Source organism: Anarrhichthys ocellatus, unplaced genomic scaffold, assembly GCF_004355925.1.
Source record: "Anarrhichthys ocellatus isolate YVR2014 unplaced genomic scaffold, GSC_Weel_1.0 scaffold13, whole genome shotgun sequence".
Taxonomy (NCBI): Eukaryota; Metazoa; Chordata; class Actinopteri; order Perciformes; family Anarhichadidae; genus Anarrhichthys; species Anarrhichthys ocellatus.
The window spans coordinates 2,686,800-2,704,343 of NW_022280043.1; the positions used below are offsets into that span (position 1 = coordinate 2,686,800).

Genomic DNA, 17,544 nt, shown 5'->3' on the forward strand with positions numbered 1-17,544 from the left:
TCCTCCACAAATCATTCCCACCCAATTCTTTAGTTGCCTAAACTATGTTCTGGGGATGTGCGTAAGCGACTTGCTATTTTCAGCTGAATGAAAAGAGTCTTGGACTCAGGAAGAAATCTGTTTTGATCTGCTGAATTTGGCGGTCACCACATGCACAGTATGGTGCAACAGAGTTAAATAGCTCAGTTTAATAATCTCCTACAGTAAAACCACAATCTACTGAGAAGCATGATGTTCTATTTGCTGTCTCGTGTCGCTGGATCAATATGTTATCCTCAGTAACATCAATACCACATGTACCACTATGAGAAAAATGTCTGTTTTTGGTTTATGTTTGTGAGATGTCTGTGGTATTATTAGCCTGATAGTAATCATTTTTGATGTTACAGGTTGAACACTTCCTAAACTATGCCCTGCCTCAACTATGAATCACATTGCACTTGTTTTGAAAAAGGAAAACATTAAAAAAACTAATCTTCAAACTTGGCACTTCTGATGGTTATTTAGTAGTTAGAAATAGATTACATCACAGCTCATTTTTCATATTTGTGTAGATAACCATTTCCTGCATGACCTTATAATAACCTGAAAATACACTGGACACTATCTCTTTGTTATTATTTCGCACCTAAAGTGTACAATGAAGCTGAGTAGATGTCTCACATCTAGCATGCACCCAAACAGAGAGGTGAGGTCAGTATCACCTGCCTGTTGGATTTGCTGTCCCCCTTTGCTCTTTTCATTAACTGCTGAATTCACTGGCTTTCAATAGGCCCTTTCAACGTGTCATGCTACACCACCATTGAGCTACAGCCACGTCGCCACCCATCTTTCTTAATGGGGACTGGAGAGACTGTGGAGCTGCCTTGTTGCCATGGCAGCAAGTGCTTTCACATTCTCCCCACATCGCGTGGAGTGTGCACGCTGTTCCCTCCAAACTGGAGCGCGCCACAGCAGAGGCAGGTCTGCTCTCAGACAGAACCGAGCCAGGTTTATTTACCTCCCGCTCTGATACCAGATGCCCTCCTAATCCAACCACCTACACTCCACTTTCCATTCTCTTTATTACTAATGGCTGGTATTTTCCCACTGGCTGCTGTCACATACTGAACTTTGCTGGAAAACTGTATAACATGTCTTCAGGCTTTGTTGTTATTACTGTGGGTATCAATGTCAATTATTTCTAAGGTAAACCTATACCTGGGGTGACTGGATTAGTGGGATTAACTTTTTTCAGATGGAGAAGAAAGCCGGAGTGAGAAAGACAACAATCAGAAATTAGAGTTAGAATTGCAACAGGTAACGTTAGATCGCCGATGAATTAAGCAGCGTTGCCGTCAGTTTAAAGAAGTGAGTACGTCATCCACCACCGTATTAAATTATAAAGCCATCACCGAATACAAGAGCAAGTACATGCACCCGTTTTTTAATTGTTTGCATGCAAGCGTGTCTGTGTGTGTTCATGTAAGTGCGTGTGCATGAGCGTGTTTTTGTGGCTTTCAGACTTTCGGCGCAAGTTTGTGTAGCTCTCCTCCTCCGAACCATATATGTGCAGTGTTTTTGCCAATTGCTTTGAACATATGTTCTTGAAACATGCTGATTAAGTTCATTAATGCAAACAGTGGCACACAATCAGCCTTCCATTTCCCATATGTGACTGAGTGCATCATACATGCTTCCCTTTCTGTGCGCATGAGGATTAGTGTTGCATGTCTGGACATGTCTGCTGCTTTAGCGGAGGGCTCACTCGGCTCCCGTGAGTTCATGGTGAATATGCAGAGCAGAATGTGGGTAATGATGCTCGGATAATTGTTTGCCGGACACTGAACAGTTTCAAGGTAATGTGATCTATTCAGATTTGTGAGGAGCTTGCGGTTGAAAAAGTTCACCCCGGAACTGTGTGTTGCTTCGCAGTAAAGGTCATGCAGTGTTTTCATAGTGCGTTCCGCTGAAGGCTACTGTTTATGAGTAAGAGAGAGCTTAGAGACATCTATGTGTTTGAAGAATGAAGCAATGGAGGCTTAAGCATAACAATGAATGTTGATTTGCTGAGATTGTGAGTAGTGCTGCTGCTGCTGCAAATACTAACCCCCATTTATACTCTTCAGGATCATCAGCTTTCAGTAGTTTATGTTTGTAAGATGACGTAGATCTTATTGTGGTTTGGAGCACCCCCTCTCATTATGTGTGCACCATACTCAAGAATGTAACACTGAGTTGTGTGGGCTCAGAGTAAGAGTCTTGTCATGCTGGACCACAGTAATCAGCATCTAATAATGTTCAGTGGTATCTGAAAAACTGTCAACAAAGATTAAATATGCCTGATCTGTGTTGGAGACTTTCAGGTAACGCTTAAGATTGCAGCCCACAGTGCTCACGATAATTCTCCCCAATTTACAGTTGAATGTTTTTGGGCTGACGGTGTACCGGTACAGTACGTACTGATGCGTGCATGTAGGTACAAGCGAACAAATTGTGAAATAAGGGAATAAGGGGGACGTTCCCACTAAGTGTATTGTCAGGAACATGCTGTGGTAAACTGTTACTTTTGTTATATTGTAGGCCTACTCATGAGTTACAACATTGTACTTACAGGGGACTGAAGCGGCTTGAGGTGGTTCGGGTTCATGTGGATTGACTCTGCTGTTCATTGCTGGGAGTACAGTAATGATGAGGTTTCTCAGTAAATACAGCTCAACCAGAAAATTGGGAGTGTCCATCTAACAGCCAAGGCAGGTGTAGCAGATGATCGATTTTATGCCCCGTGTTACTGTTATGATCAGAGGATCACAGTGTGACAGTGAAAGGACACAAACACTACAGTCACAATGAGCTGTGGGTCATTTCGTAACTTTCAAATTCAGTCACGCAGTGAACAGTTTTGCTTCATGCAACTCCAGCTGAATTTGTGAATTCTCTCAAAGCTTATTTCAGCTCACTTGGCTGACATTAATTCTGACCTTCATTGTATAGTAAGAGAATTTAAGGCAAGGAAACCGCAATCTCTTGCTGACACCCTCTGGGATTGTGTTTACATTGACCTGGCAGCTTCTTTTAGTCACAGTTGTAAGACGAGGGTATAGCCCCTTGATGAGGAAGACATGCAGCATGTTATTTTTTCTCAGATTTAACAGCTGAGGAAACTCGAGTGGTTCAGTGTGTGTGTGAGAGAGAGAGAGACACCGCAGCACTGGGCCAGGTGGGTTGCGGGATAAAGAAATTCTCCAAATTATACTTTGATGAGTTGGTTTGATTGTTTATAATTCAAGGGGTAATTTCGAGATGCAATTTAGTCACTACTGCACATAATTCCCTTCGGCTATGCACAGTACACCTCTTATTGGATGCGCCCGTGAGAAAGCCAAGAGCCTATGTGGGTGCAATACTATTCACTAGGCTTGTTGTTGTAGTAGCAGCATTGTGTGGCTTTTGCATTTTTTTTCGGTGTTTCCTCCAGTCTGCAGTCTAGGTGGAGGGGACACCCTGCTTGTCCCACCTGCAGAAGAGCAGATAGCGGGCTGGCCTGGGGGGGGTGAGGCCACTGCAGCTTGGCTCTTTCTGCTGTGTGCTGTACAGGATAAGGAGGAGGCCTTCGTGAGGCGAGGGCCCCAGTGCCAAGAGGCTGTGGCGGGGTGTTTGTCAGCGCTGCCTGCCTGCACTGAGGGAAATATCTCTGGGTAAGAGATGGTAAGGTAGAGAGCTGGGGAGACCTGAGGAGACCTGGGAAGGGGATGGCGGGTTACTCTCACTCCCTTTGCAGCTGAACAGAGGTTGAGACTCTTAATTGTACAGCAGCTCACAGGGCAGATTAGGAAGAGATTTGTCTCTGCGGGGAAAATGCATATGAAAATGAACAAGAAGGAAGCACAGTGCATTATAACAGCTTTGACGTGCTAACACACTGAACAATGTAATCCTCTTTACGGCTTGTGTGCATGCATATGTGTTATGTCTCTGCATTTATATGTCAGTGTGAATATCCCACAGTTATTCACATTCATGCAGTATGTCCGTCTGAGCAAACGCTTTCTGAATCTCCAGCTCTCTCTCTCTCTCTCTCTCTCTCTCTCTCTCTCTCTCTCTCTCTCCCTCCCTCCCTCACCCTCTGTCTGTTGTTCCCTCCCCCTCCTTCCCTCTCTGTGTGAGCGTAGACTGGGCGCTAAGCCAAGTAGAGTGTGTTTTTTTGAATGAATACCTGATGCGGCTGATGAGGCTGGCTGGGGGAGGAGCTGTGTCAGTGGAGTACTGAGAGAGAGAGAGAGAGAGAGAGAGAGAGAAAGAAAGAAAGAGGAGGGAGGGAGGTAGAGAGGGAAAGGGAGAGAGGCAGAGAGAGAGAGAGAGAGAGAGAGAGAAGCAGCCAAGCAGAGAGGGAGCTGGCGGTCTGGTGGCCTTGCATAACACACGTTGGAGCAGCCTTGAACGCAGGACTTGGTGTTAGCTTCAGCAGTGGGGAACTTCCTTTCCCGTCAGCTCGTTGCAGGCGCAGCACAGCCTCCAACCCGGAGAGTCGAGAGAGGAAGGCATAGCTGGAGCAGCTACAGCACAGGCTCCAGGAGGGGAGAGCGGCACAAAGGAGAGATTCAGGAAGAGGACTCCTAGGAAACACGTCTCACACACAGACAGACAGACGCACACACATACACACACACTGAGAGGCAGGAAGAATCACTGGACATGCTCTGCAAGCAGTGGCTGTGGAGAAACTGGTGAGCTATTCTTAGTACTCTAACCAGAGGAGGGGAGGAGGGATGGGGGGGGGGGTTGTCTTTTCCTCTTGATTTGCATAGTATTTTCTGCCCTACTACTACACTCATGCGCTCTAACTGTCATTGTAAAGCCCCCAGAGGCTACAGTCACAGCATTTGTCACAGTTGTGGGATTCATCAGCATTGACCCTGTTTGGTTGTAGTTGTGCCCGCTCTGCTCGTATACTGTGTGAGATTGGTGTGTGTCGGGCAGTGATGCAGAACTCTGGAGTCATTGTGAAGACAAACAGCCTGAACCCACTGCCTGTTCTTACTGTCTGCTTTAGTCTGCCACACGGTTGGTCCGCCTCTTAAAGGCACATGCACCACTGTTGTCCAAAGAAGGGCAGTAAAATGGCTCTTTTGGGTTTTAGAAAAAGCTGTACACTGTATTGATCGGCTCTGTGGTTAGAGCAGCTATGTTTGTAAGGGGGTTGAGGGGAGGTCCTACTTATATGCAGCAAATCACACATACATGCACGCACATATTGTCTTCCTCAGTACCTCCCCCTCTGTTTCAAGCCAGAGCTCAGATTGATAATGATGTTTTTGTTTTCTATATATAGACGTTTGCTGTACGGGGTATTCACTGTGTCTGTATGAGTGGTCTAGCAGGTGAAACGGGATTTATAGCAGTATTGACAACAGGTTCATCACGCCAGGGTCATTGCATTAGCTTTTTGCATGAATCTTTAGCATCTTTTGCCACTGAATTATTTTCTTGCCCATCTATTGCCCCCTGCATCATCCTGCTGCAGAGAGGTGCTATTGCTATGAAACCGTGTGGATCAATGCGATGAGTAAATAGTGGGTCTGAGAGCGTGAGAGAAGAAGACTCGGCGCACAGACGGAAGGAGTCAAGGTGGGGGGACCGGAGGAGCTGACGACTGCTGCGTAAGAGAGGAGATTTTACTCTGCTGCTGGGAGGGGGGGGGGGCTCTCACCTGGAGACAACAGAGAGGAGGCTGCATGAAAACATCTCATCTGCTCTCCTGCCTGCATGGTGACGGCAGACAAAAGCCGCTACACAGACAATGTTTCTCAGCTTTTTTATGTGGGAGTATGAAAGAGGATCACATGCAAGGCATGGCTCAATCACTCTGTCTGAGCTGGGAGTCAGTGTGATGAGCGTAACAGCGAGCGTCCTGTCCCCTCTCACTCTCTGATGCCATCCCTCCATAGAGGGGACAGTCCTGGGCCAGGGGACCGACTCACCGAGCTCACCTTTGTTATCCATAGTGTCACATAGGCCGTATGTTAGTTGGTGTCAATATTCTAATAATAGGCTGATGCTGGAAAATGTAGTGATGCTTTTGGCTGCTGCGCTGTGTGTGTGTGTGTGTGTGTGTGTGTGTGTGTCACTATGTGCAGAGCGTGCTGTGTGCAGGTCATATGAGGAAAGGAAAGACACCGTCTTTCAGAGCATCCCGTTGTATCTGGGTTTGTTGACAGCAACGGTGTGTATTTTTTGTGGCGTTTGGAAATCAGATAATGCTAGCTTTGTCTTCCAAATGCTGCTGTGATCACAGGAGGTACTTGTGCTTCAGATGTGATGTCATTATAGTGTTGACACGGTGTTGCTATGATGGGGTTGTTGCCACTGAGCGATGCTGCACAGTGTAGCTCAGGCTGTAGCAGCGGCTGTGTTGCTGATCGGGAATCTCTGCGCGTGGCGGGGGCTATGGCGCTCTGATGCTGCAGGCGCTGCTCACTCAATGTGGGTCAGGAGAAGCAGCACTCTGTCTTCTCCCCGTTCCCCATCCTCTCTCCCTCTTTATCGTTCCTAATCTTCTTTCTTCTCTCCCCCCCCCCCCCTCTTACTCCCTTTCCTTCCTTCTACACAGTTCTGTCATCTCACGTTGCCTTCCTCCCTCTCCTCCCCCTCACTCTCCTCTTTCCGTTTCTGTTTCTCTCCAGCTCTGCCGCTCTCCCCCTTTGTTACATCTGGTGGATCCACCAGGCTGTGTGTGGTTAGATGAATTACACAGAGCTTTTTGCTGCTTTTGGATGCAGTGACCTTGTCAAAGCCAGCATTAGAGGTAGCTGCATCTAACTGACCAAGGTTGCCTTGTGTATGTTTTTTTTTTTTTCCCACTCTGTCTTTATGTAATATGTCTGTGGCTGCCTGCTGTAGTGAACCTCCTCTGTAATATGAAAATACAATTTAGCACTGTCAAATAGCCTAGCACCTCTGAATGTAGGAGTAGAACAATGAATGAATGGATGGATGTGTGAGTTTGTGTCAAACACCGTATCTCTGTGGGGCCTCTGGCTAATGAACAACTCAGAGTCGTGTGCATTGACCCACAGATAAACCTGCAGGAAAGAACAGTCCAGCTAAAAACAACAACCTTGAAAGCATGAGCTAATGGCAAGCGAAATGCTGCATGTAATTGTTGTTGAATTGCTGTATGCACTGCACATTGTGTTTTCTTGTGTGTGCATGTTCAAGCTACGTGAGCATGCCTACATATGAATCTACAGTTGAGTCTACTAGACTTTTGGTAATGGCTAGCTGCTGTTGTGGCTTGTTGACACAGTTAGTTAGTTACCTTTCACTAACCCACCATCTGTACGTCATGAGTTCCACTAACCTTCACATCTCTTGCTCAGAATAAAGAGCCTTTGTCAGTACTTATTACTCACCCTCCCGTCTGTCTCTCACTAAACGAAACTCAAAGACCTTCTCATTCATTGTTTGTCGTCCACTTTGTATTCCCTTGAACTTTGAAACAACACTCAAACGGGCTAAAGCGGAAAGCCATTGTTAGAACATTTTTGAAGTACCCATTTACGCTTCTTGCAGAATGTTCCACAATCAAATTTCAAGCCATATTGTTTTCACTTCATTTTTCTGATGAGCCCAGTGACCCCGAGTTCCTGTCTGGAGGTGGATGTTATATTTACAGTAGCCCCACTGACTCGACACAAGACAAGGGAGTGTTAAAAACAAAGACAAAAACATAAGCTCCTTTGAGGCTGTTACTCTGTTCCGTTATCCACTCTGCTCTGCTTTCTTACCCTAGAGCCTGGAGCAAAGTAACAGCCAACAGCAACGTTTATACACATGAGCGTGTACACACACACCCCAGACACACTAAGAGCAGCAGTTCAGGAAACTCCTGCTAGGTTATGGAAACATGAAAGAGCCTTTTTCCATGTTATGTAAATGATGACACACAACATCGTCCTGTACTTTCCATGTAAACCATTTATCGTTACTCATGGAAATGCTGGTTGAGTTTTCACAGATTAGTCCATTGTAGATCCTCGAGGGGCATCTTCAGAGGTTCTTCGTATGTACACAGAATGGCCAACATGTTGTGTTCAGGAGCATCAGACTAACACAAATCAGATGCAGTCATTTTACAAGGTACCACCTTGAGGTAAAACAAAGAACAACACCTCCACAAACATGAAAGTGGTGACATTTCTAAGAGTGAAGCATTTCTTAGGAACAGTTTGTGAATATGGTTCAGTTTTATCTATACAGCCAAAAAATCAGAAGCTGGCCTGAAGGACTTAACAATCTAAACGGCATAAGATTTGGACTCAGTTAAATTTTCTGTTGCCTGCTTATCTGATTTGAGCTTTTCTCTGCCATCAGATTCCTGCCAACATTGTGGAAGAGGTGGATCGGTCAGAGATGATTCCTCATGAAGTCTATGGAGCTCATTTTGTGAGCTGGAGTGACTCCATCTTCTCTGGCCTGAGACCTGGAGCCATCTACCAGTGAACACAAAGAGAGCCAGAGCCACACAGCACACAGAGAGGCAGTCGGCTTCACACAACCACTGAGTGGAGGAGGGAGACGAAGAAACACCCAGAACAACTTCAAATTAACAACTGGGAGTTTTAAAAGCACACTGGCACAATGAAATCCAACCAGGAGCGAAGTAATGGATGTCTGCCTCCTAAGAAGCGTGAGATGCTGTCTCTGGAGCACAGGCCAGTGGTAGTAGCCACAGCGACACCTCCAGCTGCAGTGGTTCCCGATCCACACACAGAGAACCTAGCATGGCTGGCAAGTGTAGCCAGTGAACGCTGCAAATCCAGAGACGCAGAGAGCCCGAGATGTCCCATCTCCTCCACTTCCTCCTCTTCTCTCTCCACCTCTATCCACTCCTCGGCCACTCCTCTGTCGGCGGTGCCCCTGGCCTCTCTGCCTGCAGTTTACCCCACGGCCCTTCCCCAGCAGGCCGGCACTATCCAGTTTGCTCAGCTGGGACCCAACGTTCAGTTCATCAGCTCTGGGCCCTATGCTGGCTACATCTCCTCTCACATCATCTCCGCCAATGCTGGCTCTGCACATAACAGCTCGACCATAGCACAGCGTCCCCAGCTGGATGGTTACACCACTGCCCTCATCTCCCCCAACACCAAAGGGGAGCAGCAGTTTCACATAGGCCTCTCTCCCACAGAACTGACTCCTGTGTCGCTTCCTAGCTCCCCCCAAGTTACCAGCCAGTACATTCACCTGGACAGCAGAAACGCCCTCACTTCACCCACGGCCCACCTCCAGCTCCACCCTCACACAGCTGTCCTCCCTCAAACGCTAACCCTGGCTCCCTCCCAGCTGTTGGTACAGTATGCAGATGGTTCATTTGGGAAGAGACCAGAGGGGCATGCTAAGGGTCTGCTGAATGGGGAATTAGAGTTGGTCAAACAGATTAAAAATCCCAGTCATCAAATGAACCATCAGCAGGTCCAGAGCTATGAGGCCAGACATATCCTCCTGCCTGCCGACTACGGCCAAAACCCTTCAGGACTTCAGACCTCCTTGGTGCTGTTGGCCCAGCCCAACCATGGAGCCGAACGTGAAACTGGCTCAAATAAGATCTCCTTCGTCCAGACTGAGAAAGGAGGCATCTGTTTGGGGAAACCAGTGTCGAGATCATCCTCCTTCACCTCCCTCTCTTCCTCAGATATGGTTAAGTCTGTTGCTCCTCATACAGTCATCCATACCACTCTACCCCACGAGGAGCTGCCAGCCAGTCTCTATTCCTCCACACAGTCACCCATAATTGGCTATATCACCAGTGCAAATCAGCATGCTGTCAGCTACCATGCGGCACTGCCTCAGCACCTGGTCATCCCCAGTGGCCAGTCCCTCCTCATTCCAGTCAGTGGCACCAATAACGGCACAGAAATCGAGGTTAGTCGTACTGTCTGTAATGCCCTGACTGCTACGACTACTCAAATATCCACCGCCATGCCCCACGCCTATCTGGCGACAGCCCTGTCCAAGTGTGAGGCGCTTGGGCCAGATGGACATCAACCACCCCGTGCTGTCTCTCAGGCACCGGCGATGCCAGTCCTGCCCCCGAACCCAGCTCCTGCAGTGGTGGCAGCTCCCTCCCCAACTCCTGCTCCCAGTCCCGCCCCTGTTTCCATCCAAGCCTCCCACTCCATCTCCTCTCCCTCTTCCCCTGTGGAGCTTCCGCCGTTCTTCATGCGAGGATCCATCATCCAGCTGGCCGATGGGGAGCTGAAGCGCGTGGAGGACCTGAAGACGGAGGACTTCATTCAGAGTGCTGAGATTAGTAGTGAGCTGAAAATTGATTCCAGCACGGTTGAGCGTATTGACAATGGACAGAGTCCTAATGCTGTGGTCATACAGTTTTCTGTGGGAGAGCTCAAAGCCCAGGTAAGTTACTCCACATTCATCATGCTTGTGTGCTACAGCTTTGGAGCAGTCTTGTAAAAAAAGTCTATAAAAAAGCCACTGTGGCAGATAGCAACACACACATAAATAAATAGTCACCAGAGTTCTGTATTTTATCTAAATGTAATGGTTGTGATGAGAAAATGTAAAAAGGGATCCACTGTGATGAGCACAATTGAGCTCCCCTTGTGCTCACTATGGTCATCAATTAAGCCCTCAGCTGCAAAATAAAAATCCATGAAATTCATCTCTGCAGAACTGAGAACAATCCTCATAATTATTTTCACATCATTATGTTGCAAGCTACCGGTTGTTACCCAGCAGTACCAACACTGCTCCCTCTTGTGTACCAGATGCCAAAATATATATATATTTCATTGTGCAGACCTCGGCTTTTGAAAGGCAAAAAGCCATTACTTTATCAGACAGAAATGTTAATGTCTGTAAATGGTTGCAACAGTCTGACTTTTTCCATCCCGATATAGATGTGATACCTGGGCTTTGGGTATCGGCTGATACCGAGTACTGATCCCATACCAGTTTAATTAATGTGCTGTATGCCTCACTGGGTGACTGGGATCGCTATTGTATGTGCAAGGCACCATCAGGCCTGACTTAAACATTGTTTCATAACTTTGTGAAACAAAATATAAAAAATAGAATCATCGATCTACATTTTATGAATTCTTCTTCTTCTTTCAGGGTCAGATTTCATGACCCGCATATTTGATTTGGCATTGGTTTTGAGCCCCTATTCACAGCGAGGAAACATTGCTTACCACAGCACCAGCGTGCCCTATACAACAGGAATTCCAGCACAAATGTAAACGTCTCTAACTGCAGCAACAAATTGGTCAAAAACAAGACCGTATTCAAATACAATTCCAGCATATAATCTAGTTGTTTGAGCCAGTATCGGCCTAATATCCGGTGCAAATGTGTAAAGAGTAAAGACTGCAGAGCTCGACTGATACTGGATTCTTAAGGCTGATATCAATATTGATATTTTAGAGTTAAATGGAAAAAACATGTTTTAACATGAATACATAATCCAAACAAACATTTTTGATAAGGATCTGTTTCATTTGGTTATTAAAGACTTTTATTAAAGACAATTCCAGTCTTGTAGACAACATGTGGTTGGCATTTCTGTACAGCAAAAAAGCCTAAAACCGGCTAAATATGAAAATGTTTAGTCGCACTTGACAGATTTTTGGCCCATGTGCCACCGAAATGGTCACAACCATGCAACAGAATGATTTCCAAGATGCATAGTCCCATACAAATGTGCACATGGGGGCATTCAACAGATGTGTTTCTTTTATAAATCCTCCACAAATATTTCAGTCTGTATCCAGCTAAAAGCTAACAGTGTCTGTTGTGCATGTGCTCATCTCCAGGTGTGTGTGGAGGTGCTGGTGGAGTATCCCTTCTTTGTATTTGGCCAGGGCTGGTCATCCTGCTGCCCAGACAGGACCACCCAGCTGTTTGAGCTGTCCTGTGCTAAGCTGTGTGTGGGTGATGTATGCGTGTCGCTGACCCTCCGCGGCTTGAGGACCACTTCAGTAACAGACAGCCAGGCTTTGGGCACCAAGCTGAAGACGGCTCACTTCTCTGATTCTTGTCACAATGTGGATGCCCCCGTAAAAAATAGTGCCACTCCAAATGCTGCAGGCAGAAATAGTGGCCTCCTCATGAAGGCTTCCAGCACAGACCGGCTGGAGAGGGAGCAGGTTACTGGACCAATACAAGGACTCGAGCTACCGCCAGGATTGGGACTAGTTCCAGGACCAGGGGAGGAGATCTATGGAGCCGGACCAATGCTGGCAGTCTCTGGGACTGTAGAAGTGAGACGGGAATCAGTGAAAACTGACATGCCTGCTCTTACCAAAATACAATGCAGTGATCCAGAGAGACCCACGGTCCGCAAGAGACGCTGGTCAGCTCCAGAGCGTGACCAGACTGAACGAGCTGAGGAGGAGCCTCCTCTGACTCTGCCCAAACCGTCCTTCATCCCTCAGGAGGTTAAAATCAGCATAGAGGGCCACTCCAGTATTGGGCGTGAAAGATGCTTGAATAAGAGAATAGACTGTTGAGAGAACTTCAAGGAATTTTGATGACCCATGGTTTGCGTTGTGTTTATTCCCTCTCTACTACTGTAATATAGGCTGAGTTTACACAGTATTTACATGTTTTCTTTTCCTTCACACAAGTCTGATATCTACAATGAAGGTCAGTATAGCACCTTCATGAGTGGTATCAAACCCGAGATCAGTGCAATCATTGCTTAAAGCAAAAATGAATGCAGCGTGAATGTTGAGCATGAATGGAAGTCCGACACCTGAGAGACTTTTGACTTGCGTGTCACACATCATAAGCTGATTCTCCTTTGTCACGTGGCAGACCAGTCGACCATTCCTCTTATCACATGAACAAGCACAGACGCCGATGTCAGCGTGTACAAAGCGGGTGACCATATTTTTATTATCAACCTGTTTGTTTCTCTGTTTATTTGGTTTGTAGTGATGTTTGTAAGTGGTTGAAGTCAAAGAGAGACCGTGTTTCAGTGACAATGCTCGATCATCATGGCTGTGGTCTTTGCTGCCTTGTGTTTCTGATGAGGTTTTATTTAATTACAGTTTTTTTCATTTTCATACCATTGCAGATGTGTGCGCTGCCGCAGGTGGCTTTGAGCCACTTTTCTCCAAGTGTATGTGCCTGTGTGTGTGTGCGTGTGTGCGTGTTTATGTTGGTCTGTTTGTGTTTTTCTGTGTGGCCGTCAGATGAAGCACAGAATTAAGGCGTGTTTAAGTGGCCGTAGCTGTGAGCTCAGTCGTCAATACGACCTGCAAATATCAAGACTGAAAAGGCCTGAATGTAAGTCATTGAATTAGTCCTCAATCAATATGTCATTTGATACCGTTGCTTTACAATGTGTGGGTGACAGCAGTTGCACATGGGTGCATTTCTCTGATGAAGTTCATCAGTCAAATCTATCTTCATAGTTTAGAAGTCTCATACTTTCAAAGACAGCATGTGTTCCTTGTTAATGTCCATTTTTAACCCTGCTATGTGCAGCAATTTCAAATCTGTACAAATACAAATAAACAGTATTTCTATGTAATACTACAAATGAGATTGTAGCCAATTTAAGTATGGACTTGTACTGCAATATAAACTCTCGTTGGCCAACTTGCCTGACTGCATTCATTTATTTATTTTGGCCACTTGAGGGCAGCAAACTAAACACAACACTGACATATTATTACCTTCTAGATTTGATACGGCAAACTTAGAAAACGATTGACCAATTATACATCCAGCTACACAGATCATCATTCATTTGGAGTCATCTGTCAGGCGGTCTGATGAATATTAGTCCAGTTCACCCTACTTGTTGCTCTGTTTTGGTCTCAACCAGCTCCTGGGGGAAATCTCTGGCCCTTGAGTTGCTAAATTCTCCATCCTGGTCACCAGCTAGTTTCTAACTTTGTTTGTTTGGCGTTTGGTGCTGTGCAGGAAGTGTAGAATGGATTTATCAGAGCTTTTCACTGAAAACAACTACCTCCTGCGCCTCAAATCCACCCTGGTGAGTGAATGTTGCAAAACCAAAACATTGAGCTGAAGGAGGCTAAATAAGTTTGTAGAGCTGAGAGGAACGACACAGTCTGATCACAAGTCTCCCTTTACGTTACACTTCACCATCATACCAATTGTTAATAGAAACATTTTGATGAAAGCAACTTTAAATACACACTATAAAACTAAAATAAATATGGCAATACATTTACATATTGATGGGAAAATGGTATTTTCCCTTTCTATTGTCCTATCCAATTGCTTTCTTTAAATAAACTATGGCCTATATATATATAGATATATATATATATATACACACACACACACACACACACACACACACACACACACACACACACACACACACACACACACACCGAGTTCGCAGCACCACATGTTTAGGATTTTACCATTGAAACCTATTTTCCTCAATGATGGCATGCCTTTCTTAATATCCTACAGTTCATACTCAGGAACAGTGTGTACCTGTAAGCGTGAGTTGCGAGCTTGTATGTTGGTCTGAGACAGTATATGTTTGTCCACAGTCAGTGTGTATGTGTGTGTGTGTGTGTGTCCTGAGCAACAGCACTTTGATTAAGCATCCAGCAGGAGTGTGGTGTGTCCCTGTCCGCTGTTAGATATAAAGAAAATAATCGACTGACTGTTTTTCATCCGTCCCACAGGTTTATCACTAAGAGAAAACATTATATACCAGGGCAGGGAATGTAAACACACATCGGGCAAACTATCTCAACTTTATTTTTGATGACTGTAGAGCTATACAGAGAAAGAAAGAGAGTGGTAGAGCCAGTGAGAGTTGATCATGTACAGTACATTGTATCCTGGAGAGTGTACAGTGTGTGTGTGTGTGTGTGTGTGTATAGATATTCTAACAGTTATGTAGCCTATGTACTGTATGTGCCACAGCGCCTCCTTCTTCAATCATTCCATTAACTCACCATTATCAAGTGGTCCTGCTATCGTTTCGGTCAGTTCAGGTATTGATCTAATGTCCATGAATGTGCTACAGTTCTTTGGAAACATCTACATACATTTGGCCTCCTCAGAATAGAATTTGACTTGCACACTGTAACATGTATGTGAACTGCAATTCATAATAATAGCCATTGACCTTTTATGACTCCTGAAAGGTGTTAATTGTAAACCCAGTAACCAGACTGTTCTCTTCTGTTTGTGTTTGACTGCTCAGGCTTAACACTGCCCAGTGACTGTTCTTCACCAAAATGATGTGGTCTTATATTCTTCACTGTTACAAAGTAGAGGTACTGTTTCATCAGTTTGTCTTTGTAGTCATTTCCTCTCTCGTGAGCCTGGCCTGTGTTTGTCATGTTTTTTCAAAAGACATTTTTTTTTTTTTTCAATTACAGACCTGAAATGACACCATGACACAGACAAATCTTTGAAATTTAGAATTGATGCTTAAAGGAATAATTTCACATTTTGCGAAATACACTTCGAACTCTAGCTGAGTGTGCGGTGACTCGGCAAGTAAGCAAATAAGTTCATTACTGATATGTTCCTAAAAGGCCCTGCACACCCTCAAAATGGTTTGCTCATAAATATGCTTAAACTGGGCCACTTAAAATTTGTAAGAACCTTTCTAAATGATGTTGAATATGGTGTATAAGCACCGCCTTGTGGTGATCTATGGAATTGCACTTTCTTATATGGGGTGGGGGTGGGGTTTAGTCTAACTAATACACAGAAGTAATGTACAGCATGTCTGAGAGAAACTGTACTCTGTCAGTACAGCATCTCAGTGATTTGTAAATAGTCAAAGTCTTCCATTATAATGTTGGTATGACCTTGCTGACAGTGGAGAGGAAAAATACTGATCCTGATGTACAGACCTTTGAAGTGAAGTTTAATTTAAAAAATACATCATTTATTTGAAAGAAATACAGGATATAGCGTCACCTAAGATATTTTTTTTCACACCAGCTCAAAAAACAGGAAATTATGGGAGTACAAGACTTTTAAAAAAAGGATTTTGTAAATCGGTCCGTTTGTTGGATAAATCTCAGCCAAGATGCAGTATGTCCTACGTACAGTATGTCGTAAGTATCAATAATGTTCCCTCATTTTGATGGTGTTGAGGTTTGCTAGTCAGAAACTGTTTAATCTTTACTTCAAATGTTTGATTTTACATTTGATCAAATATATTCAAAGAAATAAAAGTCTAAAGAATAACTGCATTATGTCTCTTTTTTGTGAAAATGGTTAAGACACAGAAGGTGTGTTTTGGAAGCACTTGGTATGTAAAGATGTGGTTTATCAGCTGTGTGCTTGTGATAAACCGTCATGCCCGATCAGCGCTAGGTCAGATTACTTTGAAATGTTATTAGAATGTTATTAAATTATATACATGTTTTTGATTACAAAAAAAAAATTATCTTTCGGATTACTTTAAAATCAAACATTAAATATATTGCACCAATATCGACGTAGCCACAACAATTTGAGTTTATTCATGGTCGTACTTGTGTGAGAAAAACAGATCTTTAACCATAACTGACCATGCCTTGGTTGCCCACATCCCAAGGCATCCATCCTGCTCTAATCAACCAGAAGATTACCAGAGGTTACTTCAGCCTGCAGAGTAATGCTGACAGGCAAGCTTGTTAAGTTTGACCTGAACTACTTTATAGATCTTCCACTCTTTCACAGGTCAGGTCAAAGGAAGGGTTTTTGGTTGCTTTTATCGCTACATACAAATAGGACTTTTTAGCAACTACTTGGCCGTACACATATAAACCAAACAGTGTTCTAAAACGGTGCTTCACAATTTAGGGGCCGTAAGAAAGAAGAAAAATACTGTTTTGTTTCTCAATTTCAGATCCCTTTTTGTCTTCTTTTTTATGAAGTACTGGATAGTACTTTGACTGCTTCAGGCCTCTGTTACTTTCAGATTCAGATGAAACAATCTAAGAAATTAAGAGTAGAAAATCACTCTTTGGTTAAAACTGCTTATGTGCACGTGAAGAAGGGTAACAGTGTGTGTTAGTATTTAGGGATTATCAGCTAAATAAAGATTTTTCCTGACAACTGGTCATTGTCAGGTCACTGAGTATCAGAAAACACTGTGACCCTTTACAGGAAGGTTAACAGCTTTGTCATTTGGGTCCCTTGCAGATGTAAAAAGAAAGTGTTCATCCATTATGTGATCAATAAGAGTCTGTTTGCACACCTTGCCTCCAGCTTTCTGCATGCAGAGCCTCACATAAAACACATGGTGGCAGCAGCACTCCACAGACAGAAGTGAGTCAGCTGGGCCAACAGGCTACTGTAATAGCAATATTAATATTGGTTCACATTCTTGTTTTCCTATCTTTAAGAAAATTCTGTCTATATTTAACTTGGCTCTTAGGCTGTAATGTAGTCCTGATTGAATTTTTTTTTTGGCCTTGTTTTTGCTGAGCCTTTTAATAGCCTTTATTTTGCTTGTATTATATTTTCAGAATATATGGTCTCATAATATGATAAACAAATGTATTATCTGAACAACAAAAAATATAAATATTTAAATTGAAATAA

General features: G+C 44.3%; 1 protein-coding gene across 4 annotated transcripts; it reads left to right on the forward strand.

The window, feature by feature from the left end:
* The first annotated feature begins 1,102 nt into the window (after positions 1 to 1,102).
* Positions 1,103 to 13,624, forward strand: LOC116386802 (ataxin-1-like). 4 transcript variants are annotated; one of them, XM_031853328.1, is made up of 3 exons: positions 1,103 to 1,350; positions 8,353 to 10,392; positions 11,811 to 13,624. In XM_031853328.1, exons 2-3 carry the CDS (start codon positions 8,620 to 8,622, stop codon positions 12,504 to 12,506), a joined length of 2,469 nt encoding a protein of 822 aa, XP_031709188.1. In that variant the 5' UTR covers positions 1,103 to 1,350; positions 8,353 to 8,619; the 3' UTR covers positions 12,507 to 13,624. The 4 variants fall into 4 exon arrangements, with proteins under 4 accessions (XP_031709188.1, XP_031709190.1, XP_031709187.1 ...); XM_031853330.1 differs by lacking the exon at positions 1,103 to 1,350 and adding an exon at positions 1,387 to 1,838; XM_031853327.1 differs by lacking the exon at positions 1,103 to 1,350 and adding an exon at positions 4,317 to 4,706.
* The last annotated feature ends 3,920 nt before the right edge of the window (positions 13,625 to 17,544 follow it).